The sequence below is a fragment of the Styela clava genome, chromosome 3, assembly GCF_964204865.1.
Source record: "Styela clava chromosome 3, kaStyClav1.hap1.2, whole genome shotgun sequence".
NCBI lineage: Eukaryota > Metazoa > Chordata > Ascidiacea > Stolidobranchia > Styelidae > Styela > Styela clava.
The window spans coordinates 25,404,633-25,429,656 of NC_135252.1; the positions used below are offsets into that span (position 1 = coordinate 25,404,633).

Sequence of the window (25,024 nt, forward strand, 5' to 3'; positions counted from 1 at the left end):
TCACAAATAAGTAAATATGCAGTTTGGGTTAGAAATATTTTGAAAATTTGCCCATCTGTATTTCTAACTGGATAATAAGTAACTTTATTATTTTATTAATTTATTAGGTTATTTATTTTTTATTTCAATAAGATGTTTGGTATAAAAGATCCGAAAAGTCTTGTCGCTCTCGACATAATATAGTCGAATTCATATTTTTTATTTTTATTTATTAAACCATCAAAACTATATAATAGCTATATAATTAATGAATAAATCGACACTGTATTAGTCTTTATTCAAATTTGTAGAAGGGACTTTTGTTTGAGGAAATGAAAAAATTCTCTCCTCAGTTCCAGGAAGTACGTCGGTCGCTTACTTCTTTGATGCGTGGTCTACGGTCAAAGGTCACCTGCGGATAGAAAAGGAAATATAATATTGTTATTTCTATTGGGACGTTAGCCCATGATGGAAGATTAAGCCCTTTTATGAAACGGAAGTATCATACAAAATAAATATGGAGATAATTAAGTGCCAAGCACGGTTTTAAAAGCAATCCATGAAGCAGCTGTTCAACTGGAATATAGAATGACTCCCAGTTCGGAAAATAGAAAATTGCTGAATTATTATGATTAGAGCTGTAGAGTTAAAGAGATAAATTTTCCATTTTCAGTGATAGTAATCGAGGTCAACATTTTTTATTTGCACTATAAAAAGCAGTCGATTGACAAAGCAAACAATTAAAAAATAATGTTTCAAAGTTTGTTTTCTCCGAGTTGTGGGCAGGCCCATAAGTTGTTGAGAACCCATACCATAGTCGAATTTTTTGTGAGAGACTCCACATCCTTATATGTGTGATACCACATTTTTATATCTAACATAATCACAATTGTAATTGGATATTCACAAAGCGGCATATTTATCATTGTGGATGGTTTTTCCAATACCTTTATATAAGTTACAAATATTTTCTTCACCTCCATGTTTGAAAACACTCCAAAATGAAAAATGAAAAGCTGGGAAACATACTGTGTGTAAATCTTGTTCGACAGCCCAATCAGACCTACCTTTCGCTTTGAACTCCCGAACGAGTCAAGTCTCTGTTGATCAGGATACGACGAACTACGATGTAATGCTGGATTATTCCGTTTGTTCACTGATGAAAATGAATCTCCGACTCTGATGCCGTGTTGCTGTAGAATATTAGGTTCATAAATAAAAAAATCAGGCAGTTTTGACTGAAATGCAGGAAGCAACGCGTCTGGTACGACAAGTTGTTAGTTATGTGAGAACCATCTTTTGTTTCTGTATTAATATTATCTCAATGTATGGAATAAGCGGTAGGAAAGCATAAGCGTGGCGGTATGTAGCAGATTGAGTAGTCTTTTGGCTTTATCATTGTATACTCAGATTTCACATATACTTCCATTGAAATATTTGATTGTATTAAGTAATAATCGATATATCATAGATCATATCATAGATAAAAACTCATTTTAAGTGGCCGGTTAGGTTATTAGAGCTTGGATCAATATCTTCCCGTTTCGAATTTTAAGATAATTCGTGTAAAAGACATGCAGTTGATTGATTATTGCATCACATTACGAAGTTATGTTATTTATTATTACCTCATAATCGCTTGTATAAATCGGATCCCTGTCATCTTCTCCCATGAACCATTGTATCGGTGGTTTGTTGTCGTTTACACTTTTACTTCGTTCCTTCCTTCCATTGAATTCGTTCCTTTCGTTGAATTCGTTCCTCCCATTGAATTCGTTCCTTTCATTGAATTCGTTCCTTCCATTGAATTCGTTCCTTTCATTGAATTCGTTCCTTTCATTAAATTCGTTCTTTCCATTGAATTCATTCTCAAATTGTTTGTTTTCTTTCCAATTTCTTTTTTCTGTTTGATTCGCATTCCGGGAATTTGAGTTTTCTCTCCATTCTATTTCTCTTTTGTTGGCATTTTGACTTCTGGAACGTTCACCGCTCACACGGTCGGTATTGTTGCTTCTTTCAGCTGCAAGAAATACAAAGTAAATCTTATTGCGCTGATGATTTGGTTTCTGCGGAATTAACTACTTATCCTTCTTCTGTGCATTTGTGCTTATGGATTCGTATGCATATAATGCAAGGATGCTATAGCAAGAGTAAAGATAACTATTCCAAGTGATTCAAGAGTCCTGCTGCACACTAACATGAATATATTTCTGTGTGTATTAGTGAAGCTGCCAATACAAATAAAATGTTTACAATACGTTGCAGAAATACAGGGTGTTAATGAAGTCCTGATTGTTTAAAAATGCAAAGAGAATTTATCGATAACATATATTATATTGTTTGTCCCACCTGATGCAATTGATGAAGTAAAAACTCAAATAAACACTGAATAAAATGACAGAAGCCAGGTTAACAGGTATTGAAAACTGGCCTGCTAACAAAATTAAATTAAGAACAAAACTCTGTGAACACAGTGTGTCATAATGTCAGCGTGCAGCAAAACCTCGGATAAGCTCGAACAGTTGTAACAAATTTTAGTTTGCAACTTTCTAAACTATCGAATATAACCCCAATTCGTTTTTGACTTTAGACTTTAAAGTCTGAAATAGTACAAATAATTTTCCACCGGCATAAAACAATGGCCCTTATATTCACGAAACAATGAAGTCTTTGATATTTCTCACGATAACTAGGTCATTCGATCACTTTTACAAAACGTTTGACCTTAAAACAGTGCCAATAGAAAAACAACTATCTTGCTCTAGAATAGAATATATTATCAATCATCTCTATCAAAAAACGTCATTCACCTTACTCATGCTATGTTATGGGTCGCATTATACACATGGTCTATTAACACAAACGGCAGAAGATGTTAGGCAGTTATTCTTGTTGATTTGATGAGAATAATTGAAACGCATTGTAAAAATTAGTTCACTGCATTTTTAGGACAAGCCAGTGGTCCCCAAACAGAGGCCCGCGGGCAAATTACGACCGAGTAACAATTTAATATGGCTGTCGAACTTAAGTGAAATAGTTTGACATGTTTCTACGTTTTGCATTATATATACCGCGCATTTATATGACAATATATGTCACAACTGCAGTAAACCTACCTTCCATGTTTTGAAACTGCGGTCCAGAGAAAGCTCTTTCAAGATCTAGTGTGTTGTAGAAATGACTCCCATTCTCTGAGTATGGATACGTTGTGTTTGATCCCTGACTTGGAATTGATATCGGTTCCTGTAAGTAGAAAAAAAAATAACGACGTCTTGTCACGCATTTCACTTAGAATAGAGTCCTAGACAGGTGGTATCCAACCTTTTATATCTCACGGATATCTTTTAGCCCTCATGGGGACTTTATTTATCATTCCAGTGGTATTTATAGTGTTACTCTTGATTTTTACATTCCAAATACGATTATGCTCAAACAATTCTTGCTCAACAAAGTGAAAAACACCATCTGAAGTAACCTTATCAAGCAATAAAATTTAGAAGAACAGGGAGTTTTTTAGTAAAAGTAAAACGAAAATATCGGTCAGAGACCGAAGACTTATCGATCGAAAGTTAAGGGATCCCCCAAAACAGCGCTTTTACTCCATAGTGACACCTTCTGTACCATCACTAGTTAATTAATAACTCGCTAATTATACGACATAATTCGCCCAAAATCAATAGGCTTCTGGTCCGAGATATGATGAATGCACATGCAAAATCTGGAGCAGAATCAATCTTGCTTTCGTGAGATATCGCGTGCATCCAACAGACATACATACAGACAGACACATACATATCAACATACTTACAGATTAAAATCGATAAGTAATCAGTTTAGCGTCTGGGATGGTGGCCCTACTCTAACTGCTCTGTGGCCTCCTTGGTGGGCCACGATCCCCCGGATGGGAACCACTGTTCTGGCTAGACAATCCGTCGCGAATAGAATCTTCCCTATTCGGCAATGCCTACCAAGTTTGCTGGATTCTGGGTGAGGTGGTGAGCATTGTATTTGCACAATATCCGTGGTTTCCAACCTTTTACTGACTGTGTGCCATTGTTTTTTTTATTCCGGTCCTGTACCACCGACAAAGCCTCCGTTTTTAGGTGGAAAACAATGGCACAAAAACGCGCTATGAGAGTATTTTACAATGTGACACTACATCTATTTTTTAGAGCTTCGTTCAAATTTCAACCTATTAATTACATTCAGTAATAACGTAATGAATGATTGCGTGCAAAATCGTGAGATAATTTGCATCGTCTACTGTCAGAGTTGGCTTTAATTATTGCAATCAATGAACTATCGCTAACCTCGGGCGAATACACTCTGATCAGCGATTTGTAAAGACAAGAACTGAAACCACTGCCCTGTATTTCCAACTTGCACAACCTAGTCTTATATGATTGCCTTATTTTACCTTATTTCTTGAAATAGCTCTACTTTGCACACGAGATCTGGTGGAAGGTCTTCCAGCATGCGACGACATCGCATCAAACGCGTCCAAGATATCGTTCGTCTGTTCAGTGTCCCGACTTGTCGATGACCGAGCAAATCCGACCGAACTTTGGGACGTTTTTCTCGGGAATCCGAAATCATCAAATTCATTTCTGCTTGGGGGAATCGACGATATTGATCTAGTTTAGAAAAAATAGAGAAAAACATATAAGGGTCGATAGTTTAGTGGTTACAGAATATAGCTCAAGGCTTCCCAAACTTTCAAGCTAACGACTCGTTCCAATATATTAAAAATTTTCCGCGACCTCTATTAAGCCGGCATTGTTATGCAAGCGCGTCACTTCACTCATCCTATGTATTCTCTTGAAATTGTGAGATTTATGCTTTGCACTAGTTTCAATAATTGTTTTTCGAATCAACGTATAGAAAAGTAAAATAGATATATTGTAAAATAGATATACTGAAATTCGTTGCGCGACCCGCTGTGACAGTTTGGAAACCCCTGTCATAAAGGGTTTGGAAAACTTGTTATGGGTCAACTATTAAAACGAGAATATCGATTGAAGACCGAAGACTTATCGACCGAAACTGCGGTTTCGATTCATGACTCTATAGTGACACCGCGTGTCCTATCACTAATTAATTAATAACTCGCTAATTATACGACATACTTCATCCAAAATCGATATACTTCTGGGTCAAGATATGATAAATGCACATGCAAAATTTGGAGCAGATTCAAAGCCTTCGTGAGATATCGCGTGCATCTAACAGACAGAGAGACAAACAGACAAATACCTATCAACATATTTACCGATCTAAAGATCGATAAGTAATGAATTCTAACAGAGTCAAAGAACCATTCGAATCGCTTCCGAAAATTGCATTCTGCTTCAATTTTGTACTTCATCATTAAAAGAAATATCTTGCGAACTATATCTTCAATGCACCATGCTGCTTTATGATATTGGGCTAATTCGAGAGGCCAGCCAATCACTCGGTTGTTGCTACTGGATATCTGCCAAATGAATTTTATAGAAGAAAATTGGTATAAAGTTTTATATTTACCTGTAGTCGTAATAGTCATCTGTTAGGATCTGTCCTGGTCTTGATGCAGGTCTGAACGATAGTTTGCTGGTTCTGCGGGAAGAAAGCTTCTCTGTCGCCTCTGAATTCTGACTCGTTGAACGACTCATGTTCTTTGAACTTCTTCGATTGTTCGACGAACGACTAAAATTTCTTGAATCTTTGTCTGTAATGGTTTAGTATGTGATTTGTAAGTTATAGTTGTTTAAAGTGAAAGCCATGAGCAGTGAACGTAACCTAATTTATCATTCGGAGATACTATGCTAAATCTCAGCTTTTATCAGGAATATGTGTTTTGCTTTAAATAAAAAACCACACAAAACCTCTATGTAGCAATTAACAATACCGATGTATAATACCATCTATGTGTAATGAATATGCAGTACTATGGCACATATCAGCATATATTTTGACACTTTCAATATTGATTTTTGAATAGCACGTTTGAGGCGTAAATTAATGTGTATTGAAGTTTTTTTTTTTTAAAAGCTATAGTATAGTCAGACAAAACTAACAAAAAGGAGGAACAAAGATTTCTGGTTCATACTTCATGTCCACCTCTTTACCTAGGCTGTGATAAATTGAGTGAGCCGAACCAAATTTTTTTTAAAATAGGACTTTTTTAGAGCGCGTTGCTCGGATTCTTTAAAAAACGCAGTTATGCCAATCGAAAATACTGTTAGAGTCGATTTTCAAAAATTGACTATGCTGCTATCAAATGTATGTATAAGAAAAAATTGAAACGATACAGAGAGGAATACTAATTCTATTATTTCCAGACTGTACAGCATGCACAGATATGAAAGCAGTTAAGTGTAATATAATAACAATGCAAAGAAGAATTGGAAGTATTGCAGTAATCATCAAAAATTAAAAAAAAAAAACATTACAATATCAGTAGACTTACTCGAATTGACTGAAACCTTTCTTTCATCCTGGTGTTTCCAACTCATTCTTGAATCCGAACTAATCGTTCGGGCCATGTTCGATCCACCTCTTCTCGATTCTGCTGTTCTAGAACTGTAGTGATCGTTCGTTAGTATAAGCACATAGACGCATATAATTGATGCGAGCTAAATAATCAAAGACTAAATTGGTATAAAAAAAGACCGGGAAGTTTTAGTCTGGTGTCTCCCGAACCAAATAGAATATAGAAGTTTATTAATTTATGAACCAAGCAGTGTTGCTTTAGAGCAAAATATTCGATAACACTCTCGGACCAGTGAGAAAATGCCTAAAATCTGAGACAAAAGACCGTACTGCTCTCAAAAGCGTCAAAATATTAGTCCGATACCGTCTATAAAAACCTGTAAAAAAAGTGATATGTTTCCCAGAAGAACAGGAAATTGATTCAAAAACTTATTTAAAAATCGTAAAGTTTACGACTTGCTGCAACACACTGCAATTGACTCAAACTCAAAATAGTTGAAACTTACGAATTTCAAACTATCGCGTTTTTGGGCTGTTGTTATTTTTTGCTTAAAGAAGTTAAACTATTAGAAATATAGCCTACTTTCATATGAAGAGATTATGTTCTCCTTACTCATATTCATCAAGATCTCGTTTATGCATCCGCGTAGCCACTGCCTCTTACTGACTCAAATCAGAACTTGAACCCCCAAAAACGACTACTGATTTAATAAGCGAAGTCCGTAATCATAAAGGTATATAATAGTTGATACATACTCTTTATCCCCCACTTGTGATATAAGCTTTTCAATGAAATCATCTCCGTCCTGAAGTTTGTCTTTTTGTTTATCCTTACTGATCGTCTGAAGGGCTTCACGGAGAGCCGTCTTGTAACCCTGAAATAATATGTAAGTTGTTTAGCGTTAATTCAAGTTTGCTCAAAGCAAGGTCTGAAAAACCCAACTAACAGTGGAAAGAATATTGGTAGAACAGTTGCAAGTTTGCTCAAAGCAAAGTGCCAAGCACTCAAACAAAAGTAGAAAAGAGTGATAACAAGCCGGTAGGCGCCCAGTTGGATCTCCGCCATTGCTTGAGGCCCGCGTCGTTTCAGTTTACTAATGGATAATTGGAGACACTACTAAAAACGCGAGTTCATTTGAACACTGCGCGTTCCTCTGAGTTCATTTCAAACGCTGGGTGTTTCGTAGTCTTACTCGCGTGACTGGTATATCATGGCTGAAAGTTGAAAAATAATCTTCACTAAAATCCTTACGGCTTCTCCAGTTTATGGAGTATCGAGACCAAAGATAATCTTTTGGAAAGAGTATTTTGCTATGCGGAAGGTAGCGTTCTTGGCGAGAAAACGGCGATAAATTGTGAAAAACATTGAAATTACATAACAATCGGCGCGTTTTTCGTTGTTTCCATGGAAACGAAACCTCCATCCGGATTTTCCATAAAACGCATAATACTAGGGTGGCTGGATAACCCATGTGAAAAATTTCATCCAGATTTGTCCAGCCGTTCAGAGGCAGACAGACAGACAGAATAACTGATAATAAGGGTCTCCTAGAGCGGAGATCCAATAATAATAGAAAGAGTGTTGCAAGCGACCAATAATACACTAAGGTACCGAGATAAAAGTTTGCCAAGAGCAAGACAAACAAACAAGGCAAATAACTGGATAACTACCTTCAAGAACGCATCTCGTGTCGTGTTCTCTTCCACCGCATTAGCAATGAACGAATTTGATCTCGGTAAAGATTTTGACTTGGAACCTCTCGACACCGGACGACCAAGCATGTCATGTAAGTCTTCGTTCTCTATTCCCCACTCAGCCAAGTTTCGACTCGATTTACTGGATCTGAATTTATTTATTTTCGTTTAATAAATAGTGAGGAATGTGTTTTGTTAGCGAGAAAATTAGTTTCACTATTTCGAACAAACAACGTGAATGCAATTAAAATACTTTTAAAAATAGGGCATTTTATAACCGAACAGGATTATATTGAAAATAGGATTGAATTTTCCATGGGTTTCGATATATTACAATATATGATTTATTTAGGGTGTTAAGGTAGCAAGTCATTATACCATCAAAATAGGTTCCCGGTGAAACTTCCCAATTAATTACAATTTCAGATTGTAGGAACTCACCTTCGACCTGATAATGACCTTTGACCCTCTGAATAAAGATCGTTATCAGTGAGATTCGGCAAACTTCGACTTTTGTAGCTGTAACCTTTACTACTTCCGGAATATCCTCGACTTCCGGACGCTCTGCTCGTCTCAGCTCTGCTGTCGTATCCGCGGCTGCTGGCTCCAGCCCTGCTGTCATAGCCTCGACTGCTGGTTCCAGCCTTGCTGTCGTAACCTCGACTGCTGGTTCCAGCCTTGCTGTCGTAACCTCGACTCTGCGTTCTATGGCTACTAGTTCCTGATTTCTCAGTATATGGTGGGGCTGGCTCGTCCCAGTACTCGTACGGATTATAATAAGGGTCGACTGAATACGCTGGGTCTCCCATAGGGAACCAGTTGGGTCCTGTATACATCCCAACGTCTCCATATAAAGATTCAGATCCCGGGTAATGCGGGGGATACCCCCCAAAATCCCCATAAATTGACCCATAGTCATCATACATCGTGTAGCAGCAACTGTATGGGCATTCTTCGTCATAATAGAGTTCATCGTGGGGAATCCCCTTGTGATCCTGAGCAGACTTGGGAGGTAAATTATTCCTATTGAACCGTGGGTCATAAGGGTGCCCTTTGAATGGGGGTGCTTGATTTGGGGGCCTGGAGATTGTGGGGGGCTCCGGGGGGTTGTAAGATGCTGAGTTTTGTTGAGGGTATTCTATCGGGTAGAAGTTATTGGGTGGAGGCGGGCCAGACTGAGCGTGGCTGACTGTATGAAATGGCTGTGATACAGGGGGTTGTATAGGTGTGAATGCACTCCTGGGATCAAATCGAGGGTCGTTTTTTGGAGGATATTGTCCCCCCATTGAGGACTGTGACATTGAACTTAGTAAAGGATTGTTTGGCATTAGTGTCCCCATGTTGGGAACCGGTGTCCCCATGTTTGACATTGGGGCTATAGCTGGCACTGCTTCACCTGCAGAAATTTATAAATAAAAGCTTTCAGCTGTTGAAATATTTTTCACATATATAGGGATGATTTGATATGATGTAATGACAGGCCAACATACTTTTACAGATGAGGCCATTCGAATGAAAATAATGATTATATACTCATCCGCATTCATATACTGCAGTCTATATGGCAGTTTATTGCCTTATGCAAATGGGGTCGTTCAACTGGCGATTGAAACTCTATGCAGGCGTTCCCAACCTTTTTTCAGGACGACCCCAAAGACAACTTTCAAGTGTCCAGTGCGACCCCAGGTCAATATATATTTTTTTCATGAAGCTTTAGAGCTTCTTTTACTGAATTTTTGAGTTTTGTCATGTGGGGGTATTAAGTAAAAAAAGCTAAAATCAAACGGTGATGTCACAATGAACACCTACATTTTCTATACCTTAAGCATAGAGCGATGCCTATGAGCCTGTTTTACAGTAAGCCATGGTACAAACTGCAAAATTTAACATGGTTTTTCAAATCTTAGATGTTTTGTACATCCATCCTCTATCATACCTCAGCGACCCCACCGATCCCATGACCTGTTCGCCTCCCCACTTATTTATCATCCCGACCCAATTTGGGGTTGCAACCCCTGGTTTGGGAACCCCTGAAATGTATCCATCTGTATTCCTATCCTCCTGTCTTTATGGCCGCTCGGTAGCGCACTATAAACGAGGCCATTCAAATGGTATAGGTGACAGTTTATATATTACTATACCATGCATCGATAGCAACTGTACAAGAGTGTAGGAAATAATTGTTATTTGAACAACAACCTCTTTCAGGGGTAAGAAAGTACATTTTGACTTGTTGTTCGTTGTATTCGTTGTTTGACGACAGCTGTCGTCTATCATACAATAAACAACAAGTCAAAGTAAGTCATATAACTAATCATTAGCATCGGCTCTTCTCGCTACGGATAAATATAAAAAAGCCTATCCTGAGAAATCCCAAACAATGACTGTATACCGAGCACTTACTCGGGTTGAGTATAGATCTCCACGGTTGTTGTTCGTTCATCACTGCTTCAGCGATCCCGGTCTCAGGAGGAAGGAAAGGCTGTGGTAGACGACCTTTATGATCTTGCAACGCCTTGTAAGACATTAGATAACGGTTCACCATCTCGGGATTCTGACTGTAAATACAATGATTGTGTTATATATAATACCGTGTTTCTCCTACAATGATACCCAAAATACTACCTGTGACTGTGTAAAGTTGCTTCACGTGTTTTTTCTGTCTGGTATTTTACTAATCGGTCGCTGTCATGATGCATTAGATTTAGAACTGCTCCGATTTATGATAAATTAAAATTACTTTATGTAAAATGTACATGTACAATTTGAATTACTTTATGTACTTCAGTTTACTCTGGGTTCAAACAGATTATGACTGTATTTTACCTGCATAAATCCTTCCCATACATGCGGAACATTTCTTCAACTGGATTCCCTGTAAATGCGTTCGGATCCCGAGATAATTCATCAAAGAAACACGTCGCCAACTGCAGATTCTGCTGAATTGATTCTCGTTCTTCTTCTTCGGACATAGCAGGAACCGAGTCTGGAAGTAAGTTCATAGTTCAGAACAAACCAAAAAGCAATGCTCAATTTTGCTAATTACAATTAATTTGCGACAACCTTAAGCGCTGAATAATTGTAATCATCGTTGCAATTTGCGCGGAATACTTCGATGTTAGTTCGGGTTCAGAATGGAATTAAGACGGCATAACTCTGGCAAGTTTCAATTTTGGTTGTTGGTAACATAGAATCCAAGCGGCTATAAATATCCACAACTTTCTATACCAGGGGTGGGCAAGATTTTTGGACCTGGGGGCCAAGTGGAGAACTATAAGCCTCGTGGCAAAACTAAATTCAATCGCAATCTTAACAAGCCTTGAGCTTGTTTTAGCTAAAGTATCAAAATTTGTTTGGTTGTGGCAGCATCAGACGTGACCGATTGAATTACCCAACGCGCCGGATTTAGCCTGCGGGCTGTAGTTTGCCCATGCCAGATCCATACCTAGCTTATATTTTACTTGAATCTAAAATCTCAATAAAAGGTTCTCCAGCTTACCGGGTTGTTGTTTGGCGTTCTCGTTTGATTTTGCTTCTTGGAGAATTTTCTCCGATAACTTGAGAGCGTTGAGCGCCATCTGTGTCAAGTTCTCCGCCATTGCCGGCTGCAACGATAAAAAATTAGACATAATATCCATATACCGGTATATATGCATGTTTTTTTTTACTTCTGAATGAGGATTAAAATGATTCCTCTCTAAGCTTTTATCCCTCTTTAATTAAGCTACTTAATGGAACTTTCTCATAAAAAATATGACTAAATTTCTAACCCAAGGGTGTGCGACATTTTTGTCGGTGGACAATATGAACACCTTCAGACATTTAGCTGGGCCACACATACGATTTAGTTTTTCCATTTACACAACGAAATTCTCACAATGCTAAGCGTCACAGCAATAGAGGCCCCGGGCAAAACGGCGAAATATTTAACGCACTGACAAAGCAAAAAAACTTATGTATTTGCATCCTATCCATCTGAGCCTTAAAACATAAAACTGTCGGGTTAGGATATTATACTTAATGAGGGGAAAATCTGCGTGTTAGCAAAGGCCCAAATAGTTGACTTTGTGGGCGGGGTTGTGCCTCGCGGGACTCCTGTTGCACTCTAATCATAGTTCGTGTATTTGAAACTCAATACTTACATCACAATTTCCAGATTTATCCAACGCTTCTCTCTCCTGGCGAAGCTGTTCAGCCAACTTTTCCATTTCATTGATATCAGGAGGGCTTTCACCTGGGAGAATCGAGAGAATGAATATATTGCAGTGATTCGATCAACACAGCAGAGTATATACTATTTTTTTCAATTTTGCCATGTCAGGTTCATTTTTTCCAACCAGTGAAAAAATATCACAAGCACAAATTACGAGAAAATGATAATTTACACAGTTATTACTGGGAAGGGAAGTCGTGGGGAACCAAAGCTGGTTATCGAGCATCTGTTTTTAAAACCAGTTTGTTCAAGTCACGCGCACTCAGAAATCAAACATTATTCTTCTCTGAGAAAAGTTACAGACGGGCAACCATTGAATGCCTATAACTGATAAAGCTATGTAGATTTATGAAAGTGCATTCGACAGCAGTAAATAATAATAAACGTTACCCTTGTAGCAGTTCATCTGATCATGAAACATATTTAAGGTAGTGGTGACGTTTACAAAACTGTTTTGAATTAAATTGTTAGTTTACATTGATAAATGAAAATTTATTTGTCGCGATCACATTGACAAATAGAAATGCTTAGCATGTGTGATATTTTTCCACGAGGAAAAAATTCTGTGGCCTGCGGAAAAGTGACAATTTCAAATCTTTCGCGGCCAGCGAAACGCATGTAATAAGATCGATAACCAAATTTTTTGTGCCTACAACTACTACAAAGCATATGTTAAATAAAGATATGGTCCGCAGTTTCACCCAGTTATTTGTATCTGGCCCTCCGTATTAATGCCTGCCCTAAGTAAATATTATTTTGAAAGCATGACAATAAACATGTGTGCTGATGGCTGGTGGTTAAAGAATCGCGACAATGACGGTATCGCCAGGCTTGTCCATGATACATATTGCACCACCCCAAGGGATTTCCACCTCCCACTTTAATCTCAAATCCCCCCTATCAAATTCTCTCGCTCGATAGCAATGAAAATTTCTTAAGTTATGTGTTGACGCAGAAAACGTAATGTTATATAAAATTGACCGAATTGTCGTACGTGTCCCGCTAGTCTTAATTGTCTCACGTGTCACATGGAAAATACCAAAGCGTCCTATCCTATCCCACGGAACGTTTCCCATGGGAATCCCATTTCCGTAGACGAGCCTGGGTATTGAAGGTTAAAGCCCTCAGGTTCCCAACCCCAGCCATAGGCGTAACAGAGTAATAGCGTTTCAATTATTCTGCTACTTGTAAAAACTGTGACTTATTATCTGTGAGTGGATGCCTGTACATAGCTCTGCTCCAAGTGCAATACTTTCATCACAAAATGTTGACACCACTTACTTGAGGCGAGAGACGATCTTGAATTGAAACCAGTATCTTTTGATCCAAATGGGCGGCCATCTTTTTTGATTTCTGTTTGAGAGAAATAAATTGTTACCAAACAAATATTGATACTTTGACATGGTAAATTATAAAATGAGTGCAAGACATGGCGGTGTGGCAAATCGTGTTAAGCGTTAGGAATACTTTTGACACCGCATCTCTGATTACCTTGCGTTCGCAAGTTCGAATCCAATGCAAGGTTAATTATGTGCGAGAGGATTGCTGGACACTTTGCCACCATAGCTTTCACGTAACCGCTGGTCGGTTCCGCTATTCTCCGCCATCAAGCTTATGCATCTGAAAACAAATAACTGGTCCAATACACGACGTGGACTGGCAACAGGACATAAGACCGTGGTTCGCCCTATTGTTAAGCCGTCTTTTAGGCCCTCCTCCCGACTTAATGATGAAATAAGTCAACCGAAGAATATTACTTTTTTTCTAATTTTTGTTTGTGCTCGATCGTTGTACTTTAGCGTAAAGTTTTCGCTTGTTGATTACTATTTTTAAATTGAAAGAAAGCCGCACTCACTCTGAGCAAGTTCTTTCAAATCAATTTCTGGCGGCGGACAATCATAAACAGGTGAGTTGACGTCAGAAAGCGAGGCTGCACGCTTGAGTGGTTTTGAGACTTGAGTATATGATGGTTTCGGGGTCGTAGGTCGGAGGTCATGGTTCATATAGATCGCTTCCTGTATAAATGGTGCTGGTGGTCGCCTGAAACGAAAATACATAAAAGTGATTTTGTTTGTACATACGTGTTTGTTATATTTGTATTTCAAATGTGTATACTTTCGGAAAACCAGATAAGGCATAGTGAAAGGATAAGTTATTGACTTCGCGTAATCTCAATCGGTACCGCGTTTCCTCTGCTAGAATAAGACATATCCTGGGACCTAGAATGAACTTTAGGTTCCATTACATTTGAAGCCACGTACATTTGAACCCACGACAATTGCATCTGCATACTAATGCACCTATGGAATTTTTTTGTTTTACGGATATTTGAACCCATACTAACCCTAATTCATGGGTTTTAGCACCCGCATATAGATTGAACCCGCGGATATACACATGGGTTCAAATGTACGGTCACCTGAATTTTAAACATGAATTTAATGAAAGCTAATAATATAAATTTAAAATAAGACCTAGTCGACAGCGCGAATTTTTTTTTTACCTAAACGATAGCAAGAAATCTCTCCTACACGTTTTAAATGATAAATCTAAAACGCGTGAAAGAGGAATGGATATCGATTCTCATATTTTGTATATTATGAAAATCTCGGAATTCTCTACTTTGTAATTTTGTTTTTGAAAAATGAAAATGAAAGACATACCCTTAAACAAGCCCTAGTGTTATTTTTCGGAAGAAAATTGAAATAAGATCTGGTCTAATTTTCGGGGAAACACGGTAGTTTTGTCTTACCTGTTAGGCATTCGTCTCAGCGGTCTCGGTTTAGACAAATTATCAAAAATATTTGGATCATTGGTGACTTCATCCACTGCCTCCTTGAAAGTCTTCTTTGTGGAAATCAAAGAAGCTCTTGAGTCTGAACGAGATATCGGGTCACTGGGTCCTGCTTCATCGTCTGGTACAAAACTTGTGTTGACGTAGATCCGATCTCCGTAGTCTTCGCTGAAAACAGGCCTGATAATGGGTAAGTATAAATGTTACGAAAACGAGAAACAATAATGATAACAAACAAGAATATCAGTCAGAAACCGAAGACTTATCGATCGAAAGTTAGGGGATCCTCAAAACAGCGCTCTTACTGACACCTGTGTCCCATCACTAATTAATTAATAAATCGCTAATAATACGACATAATTCACCCAAAATCGATAGGCTTCTGGTCCGAGATATGATGAATGCAAATCTGGAGCAGATTCAATCTTGCTTTCGTGAGATATTGCGTGCATCTAACCGACAGACAGACAGACAGACAAATACCTATCAACATACTTACCGATTAAAATCGATAAGTAATGAATGTTAGGTAGACGGCAACAGTACTGAAACAATCGAATGGATGTGACTGTCAGACTGATAAAATCGAATTTCTATCGAAATGCCGATAATCATATCGTTGTTCTCAGCATAATTTCAACAAAATAGCAAGTGCATTTGTAAGCTCATGTTAGTTCATAACATTTTTATAGGCAAGTATAAAAGTTAGAAAAACGAGAATTAATAAAAATAACAAATGAATGTGACAACCAGAATGATGAAATCAGATTTTCAACAAATCGCCGACGATTTGTTGGCAATATCATCTTGTTTTTAGCGAAAGTAGGTTAATTAAATCGGAATTAAGTAATCACTTTCATCACATTAGCAAGTACATTTATGAGATTCCGTTAGTTCATAGTCATAACTTCTGGGGACAAATAAGTTATAACTCAAAATAAACAGCGAAAAATGGATGCAAAAAAAAGTCTAATGAACCGGTTTAGTCATCGTGGAGGTACAGAGGCGTGATGCATGGAGTGTAAGATGTCAAACAAATCAGGGTAGTCTAGCAATTAACTAAGGTAAAACTAACACGCAACACGAAGCCACGGTACCCTTCGATCCAATACCAGATTTTCAACAGAATTAGGCCGCCAGACAAGCAAGTTTTTTTGAATGTGATTATGGGAATGTTGGGCATCGGAAATCGTAAGCCTATTTTTGCGCTGTGGAAGGGGTGGTGCAACCTGTGGCCCACAGGCCAAATGCGACCGACAAGAAATAATTGTGAAGCCCGCGAGGAAGTGCCAACTTTGAATGTTAGTTTAAACAGGCGAGTGCAAGTAATCTCAATCCCTTTGCGTTTCGAAGCCTATACCCGAGTTCAATTTATTGTCTGTGCCTACGACGTTAACAGCTAACTTGAGAGGGACAACAAACGTCAATAGATCAATACCCAAAATTTTTGTGCTTGCTATTTCTAGAATGCCTATTTTAAATTAAATTGCGGCCCGTGGTTTCACCCACTTATTTGTATTTGGTCCTCTTGTATTATACACCATTAAGGTTGCACACCCCTAGTTTACAGCAACGATAAATTTTTTTATATTAGTGGTTGAATACCAAGGCTTCAGCATCTTCGGCGCCGCCAACAACGCTACAAATCCTTTACCTTGTTTCTTTCTTTTCGGCCTGTCTGCGAGGCAAAGCGTCCGGTTTTGATCGATCTTTCTTCGGTTTGTTCCTCTCTGATATTGTTTTCATTCCTATTTCATCTTCAGCTTAAGATTATATCATATTATTATCATATTAATCATCCTATTAATTAGCAAGACCATTCCATGAATTCTAGAACAGTGTTCCTCAAACGTTGGGTCGCCCCCCGTTAGGGTGGCATAGACAATTTTCGAGAGGGAATGGAGCAAATATTTACGTTCCATCCGTATTTTCAACAAGTTTTTTGAATTAAACATACTTTCACCTTACTATCTGTTATTTGTAGCTTATTGTTAGCTAGTTATTTTTGAGGCGGGGCGCAAGACTTGATAAATTTTAAAAGGGGCGTGACGTAAAAAGTTTGAGAATCACTGTTCTAGAAATCCAACTTGCTGTAAGATCTCGTTACTTGGAATGTCGTTATAATCAGCAATCCGTTTGTTTGTTTTTAGCATTATCCGCCCGCAGAAAAGCTTGACGTACAGCCATTAAATAGGGTAGGCTGTGTCAGACTGAAAAATTAGAATACGAGGTAGCTTCCCATGTATCAGTCAATTCAAATCCAGGACCAGTGCTGGATTAGCCATTGAGCAACAATAAACCCGTGCTTAGGGCACCAAAGGAAAGGGTGCGCCACAGAAATTTCCATAGATTAATTTTCAATGGTGCTAAGTGTTTAATTCATGAAACACAGACCTGAATATTATCCAGTTGAAATAAAGCCTATCTCAAGTAGCCTATCATCTGCATCCATGTTTGCAAGTATGAGAACTGTTGCAATTAAATATAACTTGGCGTTCAATCAGCAATGAATATTGAAACTTACTCATCATATTTCAGATGACATAAAACACCGGGTTCAATACTATTATGTCATCATGTATCCAAAATCTCAAGTGGTTAGAGGAGAGGTAAGCAAGGTTTTTTGTATCAGGGGCAAAAATGTTGTCCATTGAGACTGGCGGTTATGTAAGTGTGACGTAAATACAATATTTACAGTAATACAAAAGTGAAAAACAATAAGCCTGGTGTCAAAACTAAATTTAGTGGCATTCTCAACAAATTCCTTTTTAGCTATTTTTTTAGCTAAATTTCAAAATTGGGTTTTAGTTTAGTCGGGCCAGATTGAATTATCCAACGAGTCGGATTGGGCCCGCGGACGTTAGTTTGCCCATGTCGGGCTTAGAGCCTCTAAGAGGCATGATCCGGCCCTGTTGAGAGCCTTGTTCGCAAAGGTTTGAAAACAAACATAAAATATTTACCTGTATTTGTTCTCGGTTTTTTAACTCCGACTTTGGTTACTCCGGGTTGCAACGATAGAGGGGGCTGCTGAGTCGAAGATGGGGTGGGGTTTGTGCCGATTTTAGGTGAATCCATGTATTTTAGAAGTCTTAGATAGGAGATCAGGACCAATGTAATGTAGACCTGTATAAGAGATTCGGCGTGTTAGTGGACATGAAATGTACATATAAATCGTTTTGTTATAATGTTGTTTTTAGTATTTTTCTTCTTACTGTTATGAAGCATCGTTTTTCTCTTAAATTACTTGACTTTATTACGAAACTTTCTATTGGATCCGAGGGATCACATGGAACTAAGGTTAGTCCGTAACACGTTCTCACAACATATTCCTAATATTCATTAATCACAATATATCTTCAAAATCTGATTCGATGACGTCCTATTTGATAAAACGATGACGTCATTAAAATATGATGACGTGTTAAAAAGTTGTGACGTCACGCATATCATACTCACAAATAATATAGCAAACAATCCGGTCAGCCCCCACAGTTTGACATTGTTTGATTTGATTTCATCGATGCTGTCGCTTGAATGAGTGAAACCTTTAAACTTTATGTTTGGCATGGCTTGCACGAAGACAGCCTCACCTATGTTGTTGATCAGGGCTGTCGTTGTTGCGATGAACCAAAACATTATGCATCGTCGCATTCGTTTGTAACGTTCCTGAAATATAGATCAATTTTATGGCGCTCGAGAAGTATGTGTACTAATATGGAGGTAACTAATTTTGTTCGCCTACTTTACATCAAGTTGTGTAAAGAGATTGAAACTTATGGACAGGGGGTCACTCGGCTAACACAGACAGTCCCCGAACTCGTAATAGAACTGAAATAAGGAAAATCGGAAGAAAATTATGATCCAACCCTAACCTGGTACATACACTAACAGGACTTAAAATTTGCTGAAAAAACAGTTGCAAAAGACTAATTCGTGCTGCAAGAGGGGCATATGGGTTAATAGTCTTTTGGGAACATATTTTACAAAACGAGCTCAAAGAAACCAAGAAGTAAAAGAGTAAACTAAACAGTGGTTACTAATTCGATGGGAGTTAAAGGAGCTTTGAGTCTAATAAAATATAGTTCTATTATGTATTTAGATTTCAAAGAATCTTTTCGAAGATGCCGCATGACATACCGTTTGACCCAACATCATATCACTGAAAAATAGTCACATAACACTACTTTGCGGCTGTAAGAAGGGCATATGGAAAATTGAATAATTTTTTCAAACGAGATACTAAAATTAAACTAGAAAGGGAGGTAAAAGAGATTATCAGGCCTAATTTAATATACTTTTATTATGTACTTTAACTTAAAAAAAAACTGCCACATGACATACCGTTTGACCCAAGATAATTTGCTGAAACCATTTTAAGAAGCGTATTTTACTTAAAAAAATTTAATTTTTAAATAATAATCATGCGTTCAAACAATTAATGTCGATAATAAAAAGAAGAAGATAATGAACTTTATACCTTGTTACCCCATAAGCAAGAAGCAACGACGAGCAACAATGACGCGAGAAGACAGAATGATGCGCTCATGAAGCCGAATATGAGAAGCAATCTCCAAACATCCGGAAGTAACCTTTCACCCCTCCATATCCCGATCACCGTGCGGATCTTGAACTCTTCTGCTCGTATCACGAGGAATCCGATGCAGATTAACTGAAATACGAAGTTGGTATCGGTGAAGTTGTTTAGGTATTGTTAAGGCACATTCCCGTTTATAGTATTGGGATCTGATATCTGTGATTCTGTTATCTTGGATTAGGTAACTTAGGCTAGAAAAAGTTTTAAACAACAAGTTGCGTTGAGGTATTCTATCATATCCTAACTCATCATAATTCATGATAAATCAAGAAAAAATTATTGATAGGCGAAAGAATTATACATAACTTTTTTTTAGACGTAATCAGATATAAAACATGACTGTAAGATTATCTTAAACCTTTTAAGCCGCGCCTCTTTTTTTATAATTTCTCAAGTCTCGCGCCCATCTCAAAAATAACTAGCTAACAATAAGCTACAAATAACAAATAGTAAGACGAAAGTATGTTGTATTCAAAAACACGTTGAAAATACGGATGGAACGTAAATATTCAAAAAAAAAAAATGTAAATATCCAAACTAAAGCGGGCAAGATCAAATCTAACAAATAATATCTACATATTCAACTAGCACCATGTCCCCTCAAAAATGTCTACGCCCCCCCACCCCCCTGCGGGGCGCGACCCACCGTTTGAGAACTACCGCTTAAATGTTATTATTTGTTCATTACAGAGAATACTGTTTGTTTATCGAATAAAAAATAGGCATTTTGACATGATTTATTTGTAATAACATAACATATCACAATCAATTCATAGTGTGCACGTTTGCAATCCTGATTTAAAATAATTTTTATAAATTTCTTTTCACCTCATGAGTGATTTATAAAGATATTTATAGAAGTGAAAATATAAAATAAATCAGGGCCCCCCAGAAGGATCCTTTGAATCCTGTGGAATATAAAGAAATAACGATTGACCCTCACGCGCAGAAACTTTTTGTTTAATTATTTACATTCGTTGAAATCGGCTTTCAAATATCCTCAGTCACTTTAACCGCAATTATGACCTAACATTCCTCATGTCTGTTACAAAACAATGCCCACAAGCGACAACGTACAACACGTTAAACAAGTGTAATCACGCACTAACCGCGGGATAAATTGACACACGAGTCTTAAAATTCAAGCATGTGACATTTATTGAAGCGATGGATCCTTGTATAATCAGTTCTTGTTTGACAAACTTCAAATAAGGGTGTCCATAAAATCTTTAATTTTTTTAAAATTACAAAAGGAATTTATCGATACCCTACATTGTTTTGGCCTTCACAGATATATTAAATGAAGTAAATATATTCAAACAATTACTGATCAAAAACAACAAACCTGGTTTAAATTGAGAACTGAATTTGTAAAGGGACTTTATGATTCATCAATACCTCACAAGGAAAAAAGAGTCAAATCCCAAAAATCAATATGGCGTTGATTCTAAATTTTCGTGTGGAACGATTCGAATAATACACTATTCGACTAAATTCTAACATTCGATTCGAAATGCCAATCCCTAGGCACAGGGGATAGAGGTTGAATAATTCTATCTGTAAACGACAAAATATGACTCGATGACGTCATATGTGATAAACGATTACGCCATTAAAATATGGTAATGAGGAATCATAACGTTGTGACGTCACGCATATTATAATAACAAATAGAATAGTAAACAATCCAGTCAGCCCCACGGTTCGAAATTATTTGGTTTAATTTCATCAATGCTGTCGTTTGAATTAGTTAATCCCTTGAATCTTATGGGGCTTGCACGAATACAGCTTTGTAGGCAAGTAGTGAATAAAAATTACTGGCAGGCAGGTCATGTCCCGTCTGAGACAGTATTACAAATTAAATTTTTCATTAAATTAGCTCCAGGAATTTTTAAATCCCATAAAACAAGATACTAAGCAATAGGAAATCTTGAAAAAATTGCGATTTTGTCCGAATCAATTTATTTAAAAATTTATACAAGCTTATGCTCGTATGTCAAGTCGCATAAGCATTTACGAGATTTTAATGTTCCTTAGAAACGCCTTTAAAAATTACTGAATTGTATGAACCGGCGCCTATAGACGTTATTCCCAGAATAAAAATTAACAACTCTAAATGGTTTCCTGGAAAGTACGCAGTTTTCTCGGATCTTTTGTATAAAGTCCCCGCCGCCGCTCTAAAAAATGAGTAATTATCCAATTACGGTTCGGAATGCAGATTTCAATTTTCAAATCATTCTTAACTCTAACTGGATATTTACTGATTTGTTATTTTAAAACATCCGTTTTATCATATATATATGTGTGTTTACGGATAGCGCCATGTTGTACCAAATTTTATGTCATAAACTGGGGATCTCCGACAGGAAAAATTTTTGGGATCCCAAAGAGTACACTAATGCCACACAAAGTACTATATCTTTTGTACTTTTTTACACTTTGATTCGAAACACAATTTTCAAAACTAGCTCAAAACATAAATTTCGCAATTTCGAAAGAATACATAGGATCAGAGAAGCGGCGCGCTTGCAACGAGCCGTTTAGCATTTTGAACGTGAACGTCGCGGCAAATTTTAATATATTAAAAAGAGTCGCAATCTTAAAAGTTCGGGGAAATTTTGGCTAAACTGTATCATTTGCTTGATACTCCTGAAGTATGCGCACCAAGATGTCGCATAACCTGAACCCTAACCTGGTACACAACCTGAGTTCAGGTTGTGCGCCATCTTGGTGCGCATACTTCAGGAGGTCCGTTTGCTTTTTATCTGTTGTGCATTACCGTGAATAAACCTGGTAACAGCCTCTCTCTATTTTACAAGTCTATGCTTTATGAGAAACAGCTGGGAGTATATAGTCATATTTCTTTACTTGACAGTTACCAAAACCTTACATTGCACCCGTCCTTTTGACGCCATATCTTCAAAATAGCTCTGGATTAGTCGTCATAATTTTGAGCTAATCTGATACCACTACCTAATTTTATATCCGTTTTAATTCGCGAAATATTTATCTACGATCCCAATTATACAGAAAGTTCATAAAGTCCCTTAAATTTTTTAAGAGGGGTGAAGCTAATTAAAAATAATACTATTCGTTAGATTCGATCTTGTCCGCTTTATTTTGGATATTTACGTTCCATCCAAGTCTTTCCAACGTGAAAATGAAAAAAAATGAAACGCGGCTTAAAGTTTGAGAACCACTGTAATGATCCTTGATGAAGAGAAAAAAATGGAAAACGGCCAAATGAAAACTCACCACAAACGCAATACCAGCAATCAGACTTCCAGCTCCAAGGCTGCAGCAGAAACAACAGTTGTAGAGCAGTGGTTCCTTCTTCTTTGGCAACTTAGGCCCAACTTCCTCGTCCACTATAACGATAACCGGACCCTCCTTATCAGCCCTTTTCTTATCACCCTTTTTACCTTTCTTATCTTTTTTATTTTTTGATTTATTTTTGGATGATTTCTTTTTAGTGACGTCACTATTAACGTCATCAGTCTCTGACGCATATTCGGAATAGTCTGTTGACAAACCACTGAATGAAGCCTCGCTACTCGCCCTACTGATTGATCTATTCTTATTTTTCTTTTTTCCTGTTTTCTTGGTTTTCTTTTTATCTCTAGTTTTCTTGTCCTTTGTTTTTTTGTTCTTTTTATCGACAACGTCACTAGACGTCCCTGGTTCTGACGTCAAACTTACGTCATTTACTGATTTATCGTCATCCTTGGGAACTTTAGCCAAAGTTGATTTCAATTCGTTTACAAGAGCATCGTTATCTCTGCTCTTTTTTGATTTTTTGTCAGTCTTTACTGTTTTTTCATCTTTATTTTTATCAGCTTTTACTTTTTTCTTTTTCGTTTCTTTTGTCGGTTTTGCTTTTTTAACGGTTTTGTCATTTTTAGGTTGTTTTTCGGTTTTCTGTGATTTGTCTTTCTTCTTATTTTGAGTCTTCTTATTTTCACCCTTCTCTGCCTTCTTCCCTTTCTTTTCATCCTTTCCCGCCTTTTTATTTGCTTTGTCTTTCCCGCCGGAATAGTTCCCGGGCCGATCGTCCTGGTCAAAATCGTAATCAGGTAAGCGACTTCCCCTACTGGTATGACTAGATGCCACACTAGTATAGGATTGGGTTCGTGAATTTAATCCTTCCGTTACGTCATTATTTGATGACGTCATGTTTGTTTCCTCTCCCATTGTGATATCAGTTATCTAAACTTTATCACTATAGTAACATATTACAGTCACATTGGATATCTATTCGAAAACAAAACACCTTGTTTAAAGGAAGATTCCCTATTATGTGTCATAGTGGTAAAACGCTGGAATCGAATTTAAACCTGATGGTCGCTATCTAGCCCACAGCGTAATTAATCGGGGATGCCAGTCATTCGTTCATTCAAAATATATGTGGACGAGAGTATCTTATTTGGAGTGCAATGCATGAAAGTGAAATATATGTGAGGTATGAGTGTACAAGCATTCGAACTTTTACGGTAGCGTTCATTGAAGTTAGCTCCCTACACGCTTCATCCCTTTACACCCCACGAACATTTCAACCTCCCTCTCTAATTTTGCGGTGCTACATCAAAGTTTAATTTCTAACTTGAATATAATTGTATTTGAATATTCAGAAAGTGCTGTATATACCAATGCAGATGATCTGTCGAACACATGTTTATAAGTTACGAATAGTATTATCACTAATAGCAGAATATCTACAACCTCCTGGATTTGGAAACACCCCCCATCCCTGAAATGGAAATCTGGAGAGCTGCAACTAACTGAACCTCATTCCTTCTCAAAAGATGGTGGATAGCAATCGTCAACATGTATCATCGACTGCGGTTATGCTGAACCAACCACTCATCCCGTTTCTATCGCTTTACGTCGGATAAACCGTATGTATTTATCGCAACGATGCTGTGACAAAGATAAGGATGACTGTTTTACGCGATTCAAGAGTTTTGCTGTAAGCTAACAGAAATTTATTTCTGAAACCTCCGTATATTGTTGTATCAAAAAGTGAGATGAAAGACGTCTACTCTACGTCTCTACGTCTAATTGATGAGTCTTGCTGTACACTAACACTGATTTATTTCAGCAATGTTCCCTCTAAACCAGTCAACCTTTTTTCTTTTCCACTTTTTTGCATAAAATTTTTTGTGGCCCATTCACTTTCATACGCAAGGGAAAACTACAAGAAAACAATAATTTTTTTTGCAAAGATAGAAACTTCGACTTTATTAAATAAAATGGAAAAAACCATTTGTAGCAAAACAAC

The 25,024-nt window shown here is 37.5% G+C and overlaps 1 protein-coding gene across 3 annotated transcripts; it reads right to left on the reverse strand.

Annotated features, from left to right (window-relative positions):
• Nucleotides 1–192: 192 nt before the first annotated feature.
• LOC120342595 (uncharacterized) lies at nt 193–24,006 on the reverse strand. Of its 3 annotated transcripts, XM_078111008.1 has the most exons (23): nt 23,002–24,006; nt 19,630–19,821; nt 18,609–18,818; nt 18,113–18,275; nt 16,807–16,915; nt 15,111–15,332; nt 14,214–14,398; nt 13,640–13,711; nt 12,288–12,379; nt 11,645–11,750; nt 10,972–11,131; nt 10,549–10,703; nt 8,804–9,541; nt 8,587–8,770; nt 8,122–8,293; nt 7,207–7,325; nt 6,428–6,540; nt 5,503–5,686; nt 4,397–4,613; nt 3,096–3,222; nt 1,608–1,999; nt 1,047–1,172; nt 193–391 (listed from the first exon to the last, which is right to left on the reverse strand). In XM_078111008.1, exons 1-23 carry the CDS (start codon nt 23,935–23,937, stop codon nt 329–331), a joined length of 5,037 nt encoding a protein of 1,678 aa, XP_077967134.1. In that variant the 5' UTR covers nt 23,938–24,006; the 3' UTR covers nt 193–328. The 3 variants fall into 3 exon arrangements, with proteins under 3 accessions (XP_077967134.1, XP_077967133.1, XP_039267436.2); XM_078111007.1 differs by having other exon boundaries at nt 8,587–9,541; nt 16,807–16,909; XM_039411502.2 differs by having other exon boundaries at nt 8,587–9,541.
• Nucleotides 24,007–25,024: the final 1,018 nt, after the last annotated feature.